This window comes from Eutrigla gurnardus (assembly GCF_963514095.1).
Source record: "Eutrigla gurnardus genome assembly, chromosome: 3".
Classification (NCBI taxonomy): domain Eukaryota; kingdom Metazoa; phylum Chordata; class Actinopteri; order Perciformes; family Triglidae; genus Eutrigla; species Eutrigla gurnardus.
In genome coordinates, this window is record NC_139917.1 from 31,679,481 (window position 1) to 31,699,984 (window position 20,504).

At 47.7% G+C, this 20,504-nt stretch overlaps 2 protein-coding genes across 2 annotated transcripts in view; one reads left to right on the forward strand and one right to left on the reverse strand.

The window, feature by feature from the left end:
* Nucleotides 1–4,226, reverse strand: part of hoga1 (4-hydroxy-2-oxoglutarate aldolase 1) — a 154,630-nt gene extending 150,404 nt beyond the window's left edge. Inside the window, exons 1-4 of the mRNA XM_084006083.1 lie at nucleotides 3,901–4,226; nucleotides 2,645–2,773; nucleotides 2,208–2,335; nucleotides 1,194–1,328 (exon numbers count right to left, since the gene is read on the reverse strand). Of these exons, the coding sequence (XP_083862209.1) occupies nucleotides 1,194–1,328; nucleotides 2,208–2,335; nucleotides 2,645–2,773; nucleotides 3,901–4,114 (606 nt within the window). The 5' untranslated portion in view covers nucleotides 4,115–4,226. The remainder of the gene's footprint in view (nucleotides 1–1,193; nucleotides 1,329–2,207; nucleotides 2,336–2,644; nucleotides 2,774–3,900) is intronic.
* A 235-nt stretch (nucleotides 4,227–4,461) lies between these two features.
* Nucleotides 4,462–17,217, forward strand: LOC311011581 (metal transporter CNNM4-like; the record flags this gene model as incomplete). Its single annotated transcript, XM_084006615.1, is given in 12 exon segments — nucleotides 4,462–4,549; nucleotides 5,384–5,461; nucleotides 5,464–6,939; nucleotides 10,890–11,033; nucleotides 11,110–11,250; nucleotides 11,770–11,939; nucleotides 12,026–12,116; nucleotides 12,396–12,541; nucleotides 13,591–13,864; nucleotides 14,737–14,841; nucleotides 15,712–15,816; nucleotides 16,609–17,217. Coding segments are annotated over 12 exon segments (2,898 nt in total). The 3' UTR covers nucleotides 16,689–17,217.
* Nucleotides 17,218–20,504: the final 3,287 nt, after the last annotated feature.

The following is a 20,504-nucleotide window of genomic DNA, read 5'->3' on the forward strand; positions in this document are numbered from 1 at the left end:
GGGAAAATATTATATATAGACACACTGAATGTCCATGTAATTGTCATTTTTATATATGTATTTATATATGTGAATATATTAAACAGAAAATCTGGACAGGTTAGTCTGTTGCAGGAGAGCTGATGGATCATGTGATCACATACAACAGGCAGCTGTCTGTTTACATACAAACACAAGCAGTCAGAAGGAGAGAGACATGCAGACGTCGTCTCCGCTCAGTCGTGATGAATACATATATACATATACATATACATATACATATATATATATATGTATATATAGTTCCTGTAACGTTTTAGATCACAGTGAGACGCTTTTTAACTATTTATATTCAGGAAACGTGTCCTCTTGCCTGCAAAAAGCCAAAATAAAAAAACCAGATTCAATTCCGGCGACAAACAACAAAATAAATCAACGTCGCACAATTTTGACAAAGTCTACTCGGCAGCAGAAATGTGTCTCCACTCATGTTGGAATAATCTTCTGCAGCTCGTCTGCCTCTCTGCTCAGATTGACCCGTGTTTTCTGTGATTGGCCTCTTCACGCCTACAGCAGAGCTCCGTGCTCCACCTCCGCCCACGCCGCCGTCTCCACGCCACCGGACAAACATGCTATTTCCCAAATCACAAATCCATTTGCAACTTCGTGCAAACACTTCCCACACAGACAAAAAAAAAGTATTAAGGGCTCGACCAGAGCAAACTGTTCATTTTCTTTCTCTCTCCAACGAGTGACCCGGCAATCAACCCTGAAGGAGAAAAGTAGACGCTCTAGTTTTCAGGTTCTTCAGCAGTCAGCAGACACTTCCTGTCCAGCACGCCGCAGCGTCGCAGTGTGCATTGTTAAAGTGTTATTGCTTTGTAAGATCATTGCATTGCTTCATTATTAAGGAGTAAGGAGGTGCACCACCATATAAGGAGGTGCACCACCATGTAAGGAGGTGCACCACCATATAAGGAGGTGCACCACCATGTAAGGAGGTGCACCACCATATAAGGAGGTGCACCACCATATAAGGAGGTGCACCACCATATAAGGAGGTGCACCACCATGTAAGGACGTGTACCGCGCATGCAGAAATATTCTTTTTAAATGTTTATATTTAGCTCCTTTACGACAAAACCACAAGGTGGCGCTGTTCTAGTGACTCTCCAATCACACGGAAAGATTAAAAAAAAAAATGTGTTGCTCACGTCTCCACCGCTGTCTTTCAGGCCCAGGATGTTGGGGTGGTGAGACAGCTGCACCACAGCGTCCAGCGGAAGCTCCAGCCCCGTGTTGGCCGGCACGCTGTACAGGACCACCGGCACCGGGCTGCAGTCCGCCACCTGCAGGGGAGACCGCGTTACTGCATCAGTCATCATTTAATCCTTTTAAATCAGGTGTGTCAAACTGATCCAGTAAAGGGCCGCTGTGGCTGCAGGTTTTCATTCCAACCAAGCAAGAACACACCTGATCCAACCAATCAAGGTGTGATGGCCAATCAGGTCGGTGAATAAGTCGAGTCAGGTGTGTTCTTGCTTGGTTGGAATGAAAACCTGCAGCCACAGCGGCCCTTTACTGGATCAGTTTGACACACCTGATTTAAATGAACCGAGTTCACTGCAATGGACATTGAAGACTAGCGACCTGTCAATCAGCAAGTAAGCCCCGCCCCCTAAAGCATCCCCTGCTTTCTGGTCTGCTGGACTCTAAATGGACCATAATGTACTAAATGAACATCATGCTGGATTGAAGAAGACTTGAAACTAGAGATTGAGACCATAAACTCATGTTTACAATGTTTACTGAGATAATACATCAAGAGAGAAGTAGGACCATTTTCTCATAGACTTCTATACAACCAGAGAGGAGTCGCCCCCTGGTGGCCAGCAGAGAGAAGTAGGACCATTTTCTCATAGACTTCTATACAACCAGAGAGGAGTCGCCCCCTGGTGGCCAGCAGAGAGAAGTAGGACCATTTTCTCATAGACTTCTATACAACCAGAGAGGAGTCGCCCCCTGGTGGCCAGCAGAGAGAAGTAGGACCATTTTCTCATAGACTTCTATACAACCAGAGAGGAGTCGCCCCCTGGTGGCCAGCAGAGAGAAGTAGGACCATTTTCTCATAGACTTCTATACAACCAGAGAGGAGTCGCCCCCTGGTGGCCAGCAGAGAGGATGCATGTTTAAGGACCTTCATACTGTGTGTGAGAGTGTCAGCTGACCTTTGTGAAGTGCTGGATCAGGGCGCTGCTGTCCATCTTGCCCTTGTAGAAGCACGGCGTCACCACAAGGACCACGTCGGCTCCGGCCGCCGCCATCTTCTCCGTCAGCCTCACCGTCGCCCTCGTGGCTGAACGTGACGGAGGAGGAAACATCTTCACCAATCAGCTTTCATCCTTTCTCATTTTGCACTTGTTTAATCAACTTCTACAGAATCAGACAGACAGGCAGACAGACAGGCAGACAGACAGGCAGACAGACAGACAGACAGACAGACAGACAGACAGGCAGACAGACAGGCAGACAGACAGACAGGCAGGCAGACAGACAGACAGACAGACAGGCAGGCAGACAGACAGACAGACAGACAGACAGACAGACAGATAGACAGACAGACAGGCAGACAGGCAGGCAGACAGACAGACAGACAGACACCTACATTCACAGCCTGATCCGGCCATCAGCAGTTTCCCCGTCGGCAGAGATCTCCGGACCGTCTTCACCACCTCCACCCGCTCCTCCTCCGTCAGGAACGGGTACTCGCCGTTGGAGCCCTGAACCACCAGACCTGCAGCACAAAAACACCATTAGTGTACAAGTACACACAGTACATGATACGGCCGTATAGATGAGTAGTCATAGTACAGTAGATGAGAATTCATAGAGCCTGACTGATGTGATATTATAGTAAAAAAAAAGAAATAACTCACACAAATAAGGCTGTGAATCAACGTCTTCTTTTATTATAATAATAATAATAATATTTGAGGACCTGAAAAAGTGCTATATAAAACCCATGTATTATTATTAATTAGTATTAATAATATATGTTAATAAATAATAATGAACAAGAATAATATTAATAATTAGTATAATTAGTATTAATAATTATTATATTAATTAATAATACAATTATTGTTAATTTTATTATTATTCAACTTGATTTTATATTCTCTCTGCTGGTTAAACTATGTAATGACATCATTTCTGATCATATATATATATATATATATATTCATCATTTCTATGATATCACTGATACATCTGTGATATCAGCTAATATCTGCTGATTAATCAGTTTGTCTCTAATTAACAGTATTAGTGGTAAAAGCAACCGTTTTACAGACTTACAGACTATTAGTCGTTTCAGGTCTTTGCATATGACGAACTGGATTTGATGGATTTGTAAGATAAACAGTAAAATACATTTAAATTAAATACAAACGTTAAAAAATTATAACAAATATGTTCAATATATCTGACTGAATAATACTATTGATAAACTAATGTTAACAGCCACGCCATCAGTAATGGACTGCTGCTGTAAAACTCAATCACACCTGTAATATTCACAGACAACCGCCAGGGGGCGACAAACACCTGCAGGTCTGCAGGAGATTCTGCTTTCTTCTGCATGCTGGACTTCGCCCGGGTCCCTAAACCAACACGGACCCGGAGGGACTCAGCTGGTTTTGGTAGACGAGTAACGAGTCCGGGTTTTTCTGGAGTGATCCTGAATACTTAAAGTCTAACCACAGACATCTCGTGATCTCCACCTCGGACCCTCGAGACATGACGGACAAGTAAAACCCGTCTCACTGTGCACCACCCGGGTCCGTCCCCAGAGCCCCCTGTACCCCCGGGACGACCCCGGGACCCGCTCCAGACCCCAGCGGGCCTCCCCCAGAAACTGACCTCTGAACGGTATGGTGGCGTACTGGTGCAGGTTCCCCTCCAGTCTCTGGTAGTCCACGTCCTCCTCGGCGGTGAACGGGGTGGCGATGGGCGGGTAGATCCCGCTGAGGTCCAGCCTGGAAGCGGATCCGTGGCTCCGGGTCCGCGTCCACGCGGACAGGTGGGCTCCGGCGCGCAGGGGACGCAGACCTCTCCAAACCCGGGCGCAGAGCATCGTGACGCGGACAGAGTGACCGAGCTGCTCGCTGCCTGGTGTGTGTGTGTGTGTGTGTGTGTGTGTGTGTGTGTGTGTGTGTGTGTGTGTGCAGCTGTTGGACGAGGACAGTTAATCAATAACCCGCGTTACTAAATATTGACAGGATTTTGGGAAACTGCAAAACTTTGGAACTGAGTTTTTGTTGAAACACGTGGTTTCCTGCTGAGTTCACGGTGACTTCCGGTTTGTTTTTTTCACGCGACTTCAGCAAAGTGAGCCGACGCTCCGCCCAGCAGCAGTAAGGGCTCACCAACCAATATATATATATATATATATATATATATATATATATAAATATATATAGGATGAAGGATTTGGACACATGCTGGTTTGTCTTTGAAGTCGGGGACCTGAACCGAGGACCTGTATTCAGGTCCAGAGCAGACTCGGTCTGTGGGTGAGACGGTCCTCTCATAGACGTCACGCTGCTGCCCCCATGTGGACAATCTTTTAATTGCACAGACGTCGGGGGGCTGAACGTCTCATCTGCATGTTAAAGCTTCACTGTATCACCATGACAACATATAAACTACATAACCACGAGCTTGTTACTTTACTTTTTGAGGAGAATTATAGATTATTAATTTTCTTATTAATATAACGTGAGATTCAGTTAGTCTTACTTTATACAATGAGTACATTTCAGAGGCTGTACTTTACACTTATAAAGAAGTTGAATCAGTACTTCTACGTTTACATATTTGACACAAGTAGCCCACGTGTTCCTTTACTTTTACCATTCTTGTTGAACACAAGTACGTGTACTTTTATTATTGTCTTATATTATTATTATTTTATACCCATCAACTGAAGGGGTCTTCTTGATTAAAGTGACCTGGAGGAGGATGAACCTATAATAACTCATCTATTAGGGGTTATTACAACATATAAACTGTTATCATACATGTGGAAAAACGATCTATTGAATCTATTATTATTATTAGCCTATTATTATTATTATTATTATTATTATTATTATTATCTGAGTAATATAATGGCTTATAGTTAATGATAAATTAAATTAACCGGAATTCCGCGACTCAACTCAACAGATAAAACATGTAAACAGCAGTCTTTTTTTCTTGCCTTGCTCGAGGCTATTTTTGGAAAGTTACGTCATGGTACAGTGGAGCGCGCGACTCTCTCTCTCTCTCTCTCTCTCTCTCTCTCTCTCTCTCTCTCTCTCTCTCTCTCTCTCTCTCTCTCTCTCTCACACATCACAATTAGCGGAGGATTCTGGTCCCTCCTTTTTACCCCACATGGACCGGAACCACGCAGCGCCACGTGACCCCGCAGCTCCGGCTGAAGGAGCGTCTCACACCGCATCATGGCTGCGGAGGATGCGGCCGCGCGGTACCGACCCGGACCCCGGCTCTCCGGCCGCGGGGCCCCGCTCCTCTCCCCTCCTCCCCACCGCCGCCTGCTGCTGCTCTCCCTGGCCGCCTGCGCGCTGCTCCCCGCCCCGGCGCGCGGCTTGCTCGGCTTCCGGCCGGAGGAGACCGACGCGGAGCTGTCCGTGGCGGACGGGGTGCTGAAAGCCACCGAGGGGACCCGCTTCATGCTGCGGGTTTATTACTCCACCTCCCCGCAAAGGCTCAACCGCACCGCGGCGACGCGCGCCAACAACGCCGCGCCCTGGATCGCCTTCATCGAGGAGCCGAGTCCCGGCAGAGAGGGGCAGGTCCACCCGAAGCGGAACATGTGCATGGACAAGACCGCCAGGACGTCGGACATCGAGGTCCTGGGCTCCTTCAAGTCCGCGTCCAGTCAGAACTCGGTGCTGGTGGAGCTGCTGGCCAAAGACCTGCGGAGGGGCGAGAAGATCAAGTACTACTCCATGTGCGCCTTCGACGGCTCCAAGTGGGAGCACTACCGGACCCGGGACTTCTGGGTGGCCGTGGCGGAGCGCTCGGCCGCCCCGGAGCTCTGGCTGCAGGTGCTGGTGTCCGTCCTGCTGCTCGGGCTCTCGGCGCTGTTCAGCGGGCTGAACCTGAGCCTGCTGGCGCTGGACCCGGTGGAGCTGCAGGTCCTCCAGAACAGCGGCACCGTGAAGGAGCAGAACTACGCGCGGAGGATCGAGTCGGTGCGTCGCCACGGCAACTACGTGCTCTGCACGCTGCTGCTGGGCACCGCGATCATCAACGCCTCGCTGGCGGTCTGGATGTGCCAGATCCTGGGCATGACCTGGCTCTCCACGGCCATCTGCGCCTTCGGCATCTTCTTCATCGGGGAGATCCTCCCGCACTCGGTGGCGTCGCGTCACGGCCTGGCCATCGCCTCTAAGACCATCTGGGTGACGCGGCTGCTGATGGTGCTCTCCTTCCCGGTGTCGTACCCCATCAGCAAGCTGCTGGACCTCATCCTGAACCAGGAGATCTCCAACTTCTACACGCGGGAGAAGCTCCTGGAGATGCTGCGCGTCACGGACCCGTACCACGACCTGGTCAAGGAGGAGCTGAACATCATCCAGGGCGCGCTGGAGCTGCGCACCAAGACCGTGGAGGACGTCCTGACGCCGCTGACGGACTGCTTCATGCTGGCCTCGGACGTGGTCCTGGACTTCAACACCATGTCGGACATGATGCAGAGCGGGTACACGCGCATACCCGTGTTCGAGAACGAGCGCTCCAACATCGTGGACATCCTGTTCGTCAAGGACCTGGCGTTCGTGGACCCGGACGACTGCACCCCGCTGAAGACCATCACCCAGTTCTACAAGCACCCGCTGCACTGCGTCTTCAACGACACCAAGCTGGACGCCATGCTGGAGGAGTTCAAGAAAGGTGAGGGGCGTGCGTGTGCGCGTGCGTGTGCGTGTGCGCGCGCGTTTCATACAGAATTAGAAGTCAGAGGAAAACTAATAGAATTGCTAGTGTGTGTATATATATATATATATATATATATATATATATATATACTATTTATATATATATATATTAAACATGAATTATATATAGAAATCATATCATATATGATTATTATTTAATAGGTTTTGCTTGATTATATAGTGAGTATATGTTCAGCCTGGTAACAGATAAGTCGCTGGTTCGATTCCCTTGAGCAGCGTTGTTTAACCTCCATCTACAGTCTGACCCCCAGTCTGCAGAGCTGTTCTGGAGTCAGCTGCTTTATTGACGAGTATAAAAAGGGTGGGGTCCTCACCGGCCAATCACAGGCCTCGCTGCCTCCCTGCAGAGTCAGCGTTCTCTGTTGGGTTTGTGGTGAGACAGGGAGGGAAAGAGAGAGAGACAGGCAGGTAAAGAGAGACAGGGAGGGAAAGAGAGAGACAGGCAGGTAAAGAGAGACAGGGAGGGAAAGAGAGAGACAGGCAGGTAAAGAGAGACAGGGAGGGAAAGAGAGAGAGAGACAGGGAGGTAAAGAGAGAGACAGGCTGGAGGATAACAAACCGGTCACACTGCGGCAGGAAAACGTTCCCTTCCTTTCAACGGGACTCTTGCAGCAGTGGATGCTGCCCCAGAGAAGTCTGGGTAAAAAACACAGCTGAGCAGCATGTTAACGTGACTCCGGTCCAGATGAGCTAATATTTCCCGTTGTTTGGATTTGCATTGTTTAGAATTATAATAAGACGTTAAAGTGAATACATATCAGGTTAAATCGACCTCCGTGACCTCCGTGACCTCCGTGACCTCCGCTGGTCTCCTCAGCCGAGGCTGGAGACTCATCTGACCCGCTTCTACTCAGGAACACATCCAACCTCACACTGCATTATGGGTGATGTAGTTTAAAGAGCGAGATCATTTTAAAGGGAGGGAGTGAGGGGAGCAAACACACGACATCTTGGGTCAGGGGTCAGGGGTTAGACCTCTGATGCCGTCGGTACGTCAGGTATTTCTCCCCATTTAAAAAGACACTGAGGTGTAGGGGAGACTGCCGGTCTGGTGAGACCACAGAGTGATCCCTCTGCCGGTCTGGTGAGACCACAGAGGGATCCCTCCGGCCCAGAAAAAATGCCCAAGTGACACATTTCCAGCTCTGAACGGCGGCGGTGTGCCGGCATGGCGAGCCTCGGCAGTGCCAAGGAAGGGGAAAGCTTTGTTGGATGGACGGGGAGCTAAATGGGGTCAGGACCAGAGTCTGGACCCTCAGCCAGGGACCTCGAACCTGGACCACGTTTGTGTTTCAACAACGAGAAACAGCTTCACGATCCAGATTAGAAGAGTTTAAATGTAGCGAAACCGCAAATATGCTTCCAGATTGAACCAGATTTTCTAAATATCAACAAAAGAAGACGACGCCTATGAAGGCGTATCGGGGTCACCGTAGGAAAAAAGAAACGGAGCCGAGAGAGGGGGGCAAGATTCAGAGAAAAAACGGGCAAATTTGCCACTTTATAAAAATAAATAGCTGACATAAACAAGTTGCTTGATTCTGCTAACACTGGATGTTTGCCGTTGCTATGACAACAATGAAAGTTAGCATCTTAGCCCAAGCGCACCATAAGATGATGGTTTGGCCTCATATAAATAAAACCAACAATAAGCATCAACATCATCACCCTAAGGACCTTAACGAGGCGTTGTCACACGTTGGGATGGATTCATTAGAAACAAATTCATGGGACGTTAGCTAGCATAAATGTTAGCATCGTAATAAACTCGCAAATTTGCCACTTTTTTGTCTGAATATTGCCCCCTCTCTCGGCTCTGTTTTTTCTTTCTTTCTTTTTCTTGTCGTAAGGACGGTGGGACTTGATTTAACGGTGGTTGATACTAAACTATCAGACAACTGTGTCGGCTCATATTCTGTAACCAGTGTAGCATTAAAGCATGCTGGAATCAACAAGCTAGCCAGCTAACTAGCAGAGCTAGCTCACTCACTAACTCCACCATGCGTCAATGCTACACTGCTCCCCTTTGACTGACCCCACCCAGAGCCGTTTCTTGCTATAAGCGCCCACGTTTTTTTGTTTTTTTTACATGCATCTGTTGCATTTATTGACACAAAGGTGCCTCATTGTTTCTACCTTCATTATCATTTCCTGTAGTTTAATTCGCTCGGATCAACTTGTTTTATTTGAGTTTGAGAGGTTTTCACAAATATACGCTGTTTTCCTCTTAAAGTAGAACAGATTGATGATCTCCACGGACCATCGTCGTTAGGGCATAGGGCCCCTCAAAATGCAAGAACCCCCCACCTCTTACTTTCCCCACCCAACTCGGGTTTGACTCGTCCTCCAGGCGGGTGGAGCATGAAACATTCAGCGTGCTGCATCTTTCAGTGCGTCTCCATCTGTTCTTTCCATCCGTGTCACTAGTGTTTCAGCTCTCATCCTGCACACACAAGGAAAGGGTCATTTATAGTGTTTGAGTTTACGAACCAGCATCCATTCAGTAACCTTTAAAAATGTTAAAATCTCTGCAACAACGCCTTGTTGAAGTGGATTTACCGAGTCCAGCAGAGTCCTGAAGGACCGGCACAAAGGATCCACTTCTTCAACGGGACTTGTCGCTCGTTGCCTCAGAGTTCGGTTGTAACGTTGGTGGGTTTTCATCCAACGTCCAGCAGCAAAAATGAGCTGCAGTCAGTGGAGCTGCCAACGCAGGAGGAACGTCAACTCAGTTCAGTTTACGAGCACGGTGGAATTAGCTAGCTAGCCAACTAGCGGATTGCTAATTCCACCATGCGCTAATGCTAAACTGGTAACAGATATGCCAGGGTCCCCAGAGTCCGGCTACTGGGGCCCCTGAGTCCGGCTACTGGGACACTTAAATAGACCTGAGCCATCATTAATGTTATTGATCACACCTGAGCTGTTTCAGTAAAGCTTCAACTGTCCACCGAGAATGTTTCAATCCCGACATCCGCTGACTAAAACGATGGAGGCTCATCTACGTTTGACTCTTTCATGTTGCAGCGACACTTTGAAGCCGTTTAAAGGCTTAAAAACTGAAGATGATCAGAGGAAGAGATAGTGAAAGTAGAAAGACGTGAGAGGAGGAAACACCAGGCGTGATTCATAAAAACGCAGCATCGAGAGGAAGAAGAAGTGTTTGAACGCTGACCTAGTTAGCTGAATGCAGCTCGGTCAGGACTGTGTGCTGTTGGGAGTCAGTGTGTACATTGATGTGTGTGTGTGTGTGTGTGTGTGTGTGTGTGTGTGTGTGTGGTAGTATTTGGCAGGCAGAGAGTGTAGAAGCAGAGAAACTCAGTGAGGAAGTTGATTTCAAGCCAGATTGTTGAGGATTCTCTCTGATTTCTGTAAATTTACTTTATATACTATATGACTGGATATCTATTAGATATTTTATATAAGCCTACTATATTTCTGCATAAACTTCTATATACTATATTTCTGTGTATGTATATTTCTATATATTATATTTCTGCATACATATACTTATATGTATTGTATTTCTGTGTATATATACTATGCGGAGGCTCGTTAGCTGTTGAGGCTTTTCGACCAGCATCCTTTGGGTTATTAATTACTCTGGTTGTCATGGAAACGCCCAGAGATTTTACCTGCAGAAACAAACAGCAGAGTTGTGCCGTGAATCCATGTGATGGATCGTGTTTGTGTTTCTGTTGCGCCCACTTCCTCCTCCGCTCGGCGGGCATCGAACCCCGGGCTCCCACACAGTGTGACTCACGCGTGTGACTCGCTCACATCTAATCCCAAGTATAAAGTCTAACCAACGGCATCCTGGGAACGCAGCTAGTTCACAAGACAAAAACGCTGACTCATCATCCACTAATCCTGGTTTCCCTCCAGGGAAGTCCCACCTCGCCATCGTGCAGCGGGTGAACAACGAGGGCGAGGGCGACCCGTTCTACGAGGTGATGGGCATCGTCACCCTGGAGGACGTCATCGAGGAGATCATCAAGTCGGAGATCCTCGACGAGACAGACCTCTACAGTACGTATGCTTCTTTGGAGGCGTCTGGGAGTTTAGACGCCGTAATGACCTCATCCTGTGTGTCTCTGTCTATCAGCTGATAACCGGACGAAGCGCCGCGTTTCTCACCACGAGAGGAAGCAGCAGGACTTCTCCATCTTCAAGCTGTCGGAGAACGAGATGAGAGTGAACATTTCCCCTCAGCTGCTCCTGGCCACGCACCGCTTCCTGTCCACAGGTACGCGCCGCTTACCGTCCACAGGTAGCACTTCCTGTCCACAGGTACGCGCCGCTTACCGTCCACAGGTAGCACTTCCTGTCCACAGGTACACCCCGCTTCCTGTCCACAGGTACGCGCCGCTTACCGTCCACAGGTACGCGCCGCTTCCTGTCCACAGGTACGCGCCGCTTCCTGTCCACAGGTACGCGCCGCTTCCTGTCCACAGGTATGCCCCGCTTCCTGTCCACAGGTATGCCCCGCTTACCGTCCACAGGTATGCCCCGCTTCCTGTCCACAGGTACGCGCCGCTTCCTGTCCACAGGTACGCCCCGCTTCCTGTCCACAGGTATGCCCCGCTTCCTGTCCACAGGTACGCCCCGCTTCCTGTCCACAGGTACGACGTCACATTCTTTCATAAACAGTTAAAAGTTCCACACTGGAACTTTAACTGAACTCTCTTCTTCCTCTCCCTCTCCTCCTCTATTCCTCTCCCTTTCCTCCTCCTGCTCCTCCTGCTCCTCCTCCTCCCTCCATCAGAGGTGGAGCCCTTCAAACCGGCTCACATCTCAGAGAAGATCCTGTTGCGTCTCCTCAAACACCCCAGCGTCGTCCAGGAGCTCAAGTTTGACGAGAAGAACAAGCGAGCGCCGCAGCACTTCCTGTTCCAGCGCAACAAACCAGCGGACCACTTCATCCTGGTCCTGCAGGTACCAATAGCATACACACCACCACCACCACCACCACCACCACAACAACAACAACAACCAAACGTGGCGTTTGTGTGTTTCTTCAGGGTCGAGTTGAGGTGGAGTTCGGCAAGGAGTCGCTGAAGTTTGAGAACGGAGCTTTTTCTTACTTTGGGGTTCCTTCTATCATGCCCACAGGTACAAATACACACTCCTCATCATCATCATCACCATCACCATCCCCCTTAAGACCTTAACGAGGCGCCACACGTTAATTCCGCAACTTTATAAAGTCGCAAATTTGCGATATCCGGTATTATTTTAAATCCGGCTCTTTTCTTCACGTCTCTACCGCGATAGAGAGCTAGACAGCTTCTTCAAGTCACTCGGGATGATATTTGCGATGACTCGGCCCGCCTCACATCAACAAAGGGGCAAAGACTGATGATTTCTAAAAGGTGTGTTTTCCTCCTGCAGTCCAAAGATCCCCCTCTCGCAGCAGTGGGTTGGACCGCTCCGAGCCCATGCTCTACGGAGGGAGCACCAACCAACTGAACGGAGGGGGGAACGTCTACCTGCCGGACTACTCCGTCAGACAGCTCACACATCTGCAGATCATCAAGGTGATTTAACCTTACTGATCTGGATCCATGTGGATTCTGGTGTAAAGCTGCTAACAAAGTTAGCTTCATAATTCAAGGTCATTTACATTTAAGTGTTAAAGTCATCTTAGTAGCTAACTAGCATTGGTAGCATGGTAGAGACCTGTCAATCAGCAGGTAAGCCCCGCCCCCTAAAGCATCCCCTGCTTTCTGGTCTGGTGGACTCTAAATGGACCATAATGTACTAAATGAACATCATGCTGGATTGAAGAAGACTTGAAACTAGAGATTGAGACCATAAACTCATGTTTACGATGTTTACTGAGATAATACATCAAGAGAGAAGTAGGACCATTTTCTCATAGACTTCTATACAACCAGAGAGGAGTCGCCCCCTGGTGGCCAGCAGAGAGAAGTAGGACCATTTTCTCATAGACTTCTATACAACCAGAGAGGAGTCGCCCCCTGGTGGCCAGCAGAGAGAAGTAGGACCATTTTCTCATAGACTTCTATACAACCAGAGAGGAGTCGCCCCCTGGTGGCCAGCAGAGAGAAGTAGGACCATTTTCTCATAGACTTCTATACAACCAGAGAGGAGTCGCCCCCTGGTGGCCAGCAGAGAGAAGTAGGACCATTTTCTCATAGACTTCTATACAACCAGAGAGGAGTCGCCCCCTGGTGGCCAGCAGAGAGAAGTAGGACCATTTTCTCATAGACTTCTATACAACCAGAGAGGAGTCGCCCCCTGGTGGCCAGCAGAGAGAAGTAGGACCATTTCTCATAGACTTCTATACAACCAGAGAGCAGTCGCCCCCTGGTGGCCAGCAGGGAGGTTGGAGCTTTAAGGCACTTCAGCATTGGCTTCACTTCTCAGAATCGAAGCTTGCAGCCTAGTTGGTGCTGACCGAACAAAGTACTTGGATTTTGATATAAAAGTTTAAAAAGTAAATATGACTGGAGATGTGATCTAAAAGTTTTTTTTTTTATTTCATCTTAACTTTTAACAGTTTAACAGTATAACGTGTTGTGCATATTCTTAATTACCCATAATACTCTGTTCGGTGTGCCAGATCACCCGAAGCCACTACCAGAACGCTGTGACAGCCACCCGCATGGACAGCTCTCCTCAGACGCCCGATGCTGACGCCCGTCTGGCGGAAGGCAACGCCCCGACACCGGAGCCCGCGGACCCCGGCGCCACGCTGATGCCCCCAGAGCACCACACCAGCACCCTCATGCCCCCCCCAAGGGAGACCGGCCGGCCCAGCTCCGCCCGGACCCGAGGACAGCAGGCCAGCGTCCCCCACAGCACCTCGCTGCTCAACGAGAAGAACTGCATCGTCCGTAAGTACCCCCGCGCCACACGGACAGGAAGTGACCACACTGTACTCAACCAAAAAATAACTCGTACAAACTGCAAAGAGATCTATTCACATTTTTTTAAATAAATGTTTTTAAATTCAGAGAAATAACTGAAAATGAATAAGAATGAGACCGGAAGTCTGTTACTGGATCAGGACAAGAAGCAGTTTGGTTGACAGGTTGGTCGGAGAGCTGCGAGTGTTGCATTGTGGGGGAAGAACTAAAGAGCTGATTCGTCGTGTTATTAAATTAATTACTTTAGACATATTTCATTCAGTTGCAGATTAAATATTATTATTATACAAGTTGGATTCCCGTGTAGGACTGTAACTCGATGCAGAGGCTCACGTCTGTGTAATTCTGCTGAGTCGGTAATCTGTCTTTGAACACACCGCTGGGAGGCAGAACATAAACATGAATATTGATGCTGCGTTCAGAGTGCTGCATGAAGCGATCGTGTTAACATCGATTATCAGGATCGTCTTTTAACTTGATGCTGAGCTGAACGTGTTAAAAGAATAATAAAACATGACTTCAGCAGTCAAATAAATATTATTATACCACCATTTCGGTGGTATAATAATATTTAATATTTATGGTTAGTGAAATAAAGAAAACATTTAAGTTGTATGTACATGTAATGCTATTTTTCCCGCAACAGCAATATACAATAATAAAATCTATGAATGTTACTTATATTGAACAAATTATTATTTATTATTATATTATTTTAAATTTGATGTTTTTGATGGATGAATGTGTTTAAGATTTAAGATTACACTCTTTTGGTGGGTTTGATGGGTTTTGATTGGATGAAGCCGTCACATGTTGGTTGACGTGTTTGTCCGCTGCAGGCAGCAAGTCCGACGGCCAGAAGAGTCCCAGCGACTCGGTGTTCCTGAGGATGGACGAGATCCCTCACATCAGGGAGGACCGAGCCGAGACCGACACACACACTGGTACGACGCTCTACTGGGAACCAGTAAGCCGTCTGATTGGTCGGAGGGATGTGTCACATGATTACAAAGAAATGGCAGCATCACTTTCTGAATCAGGCACATTATTTTTTTCTTTTTTAGTTCATTAAAATCTTGAGCAGGCAGAAACCTCCAGTTCTGAGAAGTGAAGCCAACACTGAAATGTCTTAAACTGTCATTCTCCCTGCTGGCCACCAGGGGGCGACTCCTCTCTGGTTGTATAGAAGTCTATGAGAAAATGGTCCTACTTCTCTCTGCTGGCCACCAGGGGGCGACTCCTCTCTGGTTGTATAGAAGTCTATGAGAAAATGGTCCTACTTCTCTCTTAATGTATTATCTCAGTAAACATTGTAAACATGAGTTTATGGTCTCAATCGCTAGTTTCAGGTCCATTTAGAGTCCACCAGACCAGAAAGCAGGGGATGCTTTTGGGGGTGGGGCTTACCTGCTGATTGACAGGTCGCTACCAATGCTAATTAGCAACTAAGATGACTTTTAACACTTAGCTGGAAAGTTAATCTTGAATCATGAAGCTAAATTTGTTAGCAGCTTCACACCAGAATCCACATGGATCCAGATCCAGTAAGTGTGCTGCTTGGATCAGATCCGCCTGTCACTCCTCCATAGTCTAAATATGGTCACTTCCTTCAAGATGGTGACTGCCAAAATGCTGAACTAGAAGCTTCAAAACCGTAGTCCACAAACCACCGGATGGCGTCACCATGACGACGTCCACTTCTGGTTAAGAGCAGCTTAAAAGTTTCACCAGTTAACGTCTTTTGTGAGTCATCCCTCCGACAGACCGGAGCTGTGCATCATGGGGGGTCACAACCGTCTCTCTCTCTCCCTCAGACATGGCCTCCGTTCCCATAGAAACGGACACGTCTCCTTTCATCAGCAGCGTTTCCCTGAGCGGCTCAGAGGACACACTTGGCAAGAAACTCCTGCTGAAACTCAGTGAGACACACACACACACACACACACACACACACACACACACACACACACACACACACACACACACACACACACACACACACACACACACACACACACACACACACACACACACACACACACAGCTCATTCACCGGCCTCCTCTGTGGCTCCGCCCCCTTCTGTAGTGCCCTCGCTCTCTTCCAATTAACATGCAAAACTCAATGCTTCAGCTCACAATCCCCCCCCCCCCCCCCCCCCAACCCGCCTCCTACACAAACGTACATTAGCGATGTGGACTTGCCTGCTTGGTATTCTCCTGGAGTTTCTTAAACGGCTTTTTGTCCACAGATGCAGAAGCTTACAAGCCATAAACGTGATAAATAAGAAAATACAAAAATTAAAATTAAAAACGGAGCCGAGAGAGGGAGGCAATATTCAGAGAACCTCCGGAAAGTGAAGCCAAGGCTTAAGTGCCTTAAAGCTGCATTCTCTCTGCTGGCCACCAGGGGGCGACTCCTCTCTGGTTGTATAGAAGTCTATGAGAAAATGGTCCTACTTCTCTCTGCTGGCCACCAGGGGGCGACTCCTCTCTGGTTGTATAGAAGTCTATGAGAAAATGGTCCTACTTCTCTCTGCTGGCCACCAGGGGGCGACTCCTCTCTGGTTGTATAGAAGTCTATGAGAAAGTCTTTAGATTCAAGTCTTCTTCAATCCAGCATGATGTTCATTTAGTACATTATGGTTGTGTCTTTGTTGTTTTTGTTGAAACGGAGTTCATAAATTAACGGATAGCGTGTGTCGTCTCCTCAGGTCACAAGAAGAGGAAAAAGTCCCGCGAAGGAGAAAAGACACCGGAGGACATTTCGGAGCAGCCGCTGGTGAAAAGCTAAGCGTAGCATCTCTGAACGCACCGTCGTTGGATTGCAGCTATCAGAGTTTTATCTGAAAATGTTCGTAACGTGGACTTGTCACTGGGGAATCTAAGACGGTTTTTTCGCAGCTCTGGCAGTTTTGCATTAAAAACTTCAGCTTCTCACCTTCACGTGTTTTTCCACGCCAACGCTTGTGTATAAAAGGAATGACTGTGAATGAAAAATGAATAGTTTTTATACTTAAATGAGAGAATAACGATGCACAGGAAACGGATGGAAGACGCCAAAGATGCTGTTTTTCTTCACATGGATGCAAACGGAAGGAAAGTGGCAACGTTGTGTTGAGGCTTTTATTTTGAAAGGTTTGTTTGATTGTTTGTTGTCTTGGTAATTAGATTTGAATTAGAACAAACAACAAATATGATTATTTTTGTCTGTTATTAATGTGTGAACTCTCTGTGTGGTTTTTGGGTTCGGGCCTCTTAATCACGAATGGAAGTCTTAAAGCGACAGCGTGCAATGACTTTTTCAGACATCCATGTAACTTTGCGTTAAAAAAAACTGAAACAAAAAAATACTCACTAATGTACTAACTATGGTACTCACCGACTTGAACAGAAGTCTCCTGGGTGAAAGTCCTGTACCACCCAGACCTCCTCCCTACGTGGGCCTCCGCAGACTCTGGAAACTCATATATGAGACGAAATGAAGGGCAATTGAAAGTCATCAGATCATTTTCTCCTCTCCTTTATTTTCCTTTAAAAGATGTCCATCCATCATCAACCGCTTATCTTGTATTCAGGGTCGCTGTAGAGACAGACGGGTAACCAGTCTATCACAGCGAGACATGTAGAGACAGACAGGTAACCAGTCTATCACAGGGAGACATGTAGAGACAGACAGGTAACCAGTCTATCACAGGGAGACATGTAGAGACAGACAGGTAACCAGTCTATCACAGGGAGACATGTAGAGACAGACGGGTAACCAGTCTATCACAGGGCTGACATGTAGAGACAGACAGGTAACCAGTCTATCACAGGGCTGACATGTAGAGACAGACAGGTAACCAGTCTATCACAGGGAGACATGTAGAGACAGACAGGTAACCAGTCTATCACAGGGAGACATGTAGAGACAGACAGGTAACCAGTCTATCACAGGGAGACATGTAGAGACAGACAGGTAACCAGTCTATCACAGGGAGACATGTAGAGACAGACAGGTAACCAGTCTATCACAGGGAGACATGTAGAGACAGACAGGTAACCAGTCTATCACAGGGAGACATGTAGAGACAGACAGGTAAGCAGTCTATCACAGGGAGACATGTAGAGACAGACAGGTAACCAGTCTATCACAGCGAGACATGTAGAGACAGACAGGTAACCAGTCTATCACAGGGAGACATGTAGAGACAGACAGGTAACCAGACTATCACAGCGAGACATGTAGAGACAGACAGGTAACCAGTCTATCACAGGGAGACATGTAGAGACAGACAGGTCACCAGTCTATCACAGGGAGACATGTAGAGACAGACAGGTCACCAGTCTATCACAGGGCTGACATGTAGAGAGACAGGTAACCAGTCTATCACAGGGCTGACATGTAGAGACAGACAGGTCACCAGTCTATCACAGGGAGACATGTAGAGACAGACAGGTAACCAGTCTATCACAGGGAGACATGTAGAGACAGACAGGTAACCAGTCTATCACAGGGAGACATGTAGAGACAGACAGGTAACCAGTCTATCACAGGGAGACATGTAGAGACAGACAGGTAACCAGTCTATCACAGGGAGACATGTAGAGACAGACAGGTAACCAGTCTATCACAGGGAGACATGTAGAGACAGACAGGTAACCAGTCTATCACAGGGAGACATGTAGAGACAGACAGGTAACCAGTCTATCACAGGGAGACATGAAGGGACAGACAGGTAACCAGTCTATCACAGGGAGACATGTAGAGACAGACAGGTAACCAGTCTATCACAGGGACGACATGTAGAGACAGACAGGTAACCAGTCTATCACAGGGAGACATGTAGAGACAGACAGGTAACCAGTCTATCACAGGGAGACATGTAGAGACAGACAGGTAACCAGTCTATCACAGGGAGACATGTAGAGACAGACAGGTAACCAGTCTCTCATAGGGAGACATGTAGAGACAGACAGGTAACCAGTCTATCACAGGGAGACATGTAGAGACAGACAGGTAACCAGTCTATCACAGGGCCGACATGTAGAGACAGACAGGTAACCAGTCTATCACACGGCTGACATGTAGAGACAGACAGGTAACCAGTCTATCACAGGGAGACATGTAGAGACAGACAGGTAACCAGTCTATCACAGGGAGACATGTAGAGACAGACAGGTAACCAGTCTATCACTGGGCTGACATGTAGAGACAGACAGGTAACCAGTCTATCACAGGGAGACATGTAGAGACAGACAGGTAACCAGTCTATCACTGGGCTGACATGTAGAGACAGACAGGTAACCAGTCTATCACAGGGAGACATGTAGAGACAGACAGGTAACCAGTCTATCACAGGGAGACATGTAGAGACAGACAGGTAACCAGTCTATCACAGGGAGACATGTAGAGACAGACAGGTAACCAGTCTATCACAGGGAGACATGTAGAGACAGACAGGTAACCAGTCTATCACAGGGCCGACATGTAGAGACAGACAGGTAACCAGTCTATCACAGGGAGACATGTAGAGACAGACAGGTAACCAGTCTATCACAGGGCCGACATGTAGAGACAGACAGGTAACCAGTCTATCACTGGGAGACATGTAGAGACAGACAGGTAACCAGTTTATCACAGGGATACATGTAGAGACAGACAGGTAACCAGTCTATCACAGGGAGACATGTAGAGACAGACAGGTAACCAGTCTATCACAGGGAGACATGTAGAGACAGACAGGTAACCAGTCTATCGCAGGGAGACATGTAGAGACAGACAGGTAACCAGTCTATCACAGGGCCGACATGTAGAGACAGACAGGTAACCAGTCTATCACAGGGCTGACATGTAGAGACAGACAGGTAACCAGTCTATCACAGGGCTGACATGTAGAGACAGACAGGTAACCAGTCTATCACAGGGAGACATGTAGAGACAGACAGGTAACCAGTCTATCACAGGGAGACATGTAGAGACAGACAGGTAACCAGTCTATCACAGGGCTGACATGTAGAGACAGACAGGTAACCAGTCTATCACAGGGCTGACATGTAGAGACAGACAGGTAACCAGTCTATCACAGGGAGACATGTAGAGACAGACAGGTAACCAGTCTATCACAGGGAGACATGTAGAGACAGACTGGTAACCAGTCTATCACAGGGCGACATGTAGAGACAGACAGGTAACCAGTCTATCACAGGGAGACATGTAGAGACAGACAGGTCTTTGGACTGTGGGAGGAACCCGGAGAGAACCCACGCTGACACGGGGAGAACATACAAACTCTGCACAGAAGGAACCCGACCCGGGGATCGAACCTTTAAAAGATATATATCATGATTATATTTGGACCAGACTCAGACTTGGATAGAGAAGATATAGATTTGTATTTCACCGTTTGTGACGGCTGAGCCTCTTTAAATAATAATCAGGAGCTGACCCTCTTTTCAGATCCATTTCAATTATAAATGAACCTCTGACTCGTTCTTTATCAGAGCTTCTGCTGAACGTCTGGATCTCCATCATGGTAGAGACGGGGGAAATAGAGCCGCATTCAAAACATACAGGGAAAATAATCACTAAAAAGTCTGTGACGCAAAATAAAAGGTTTCCCAACAA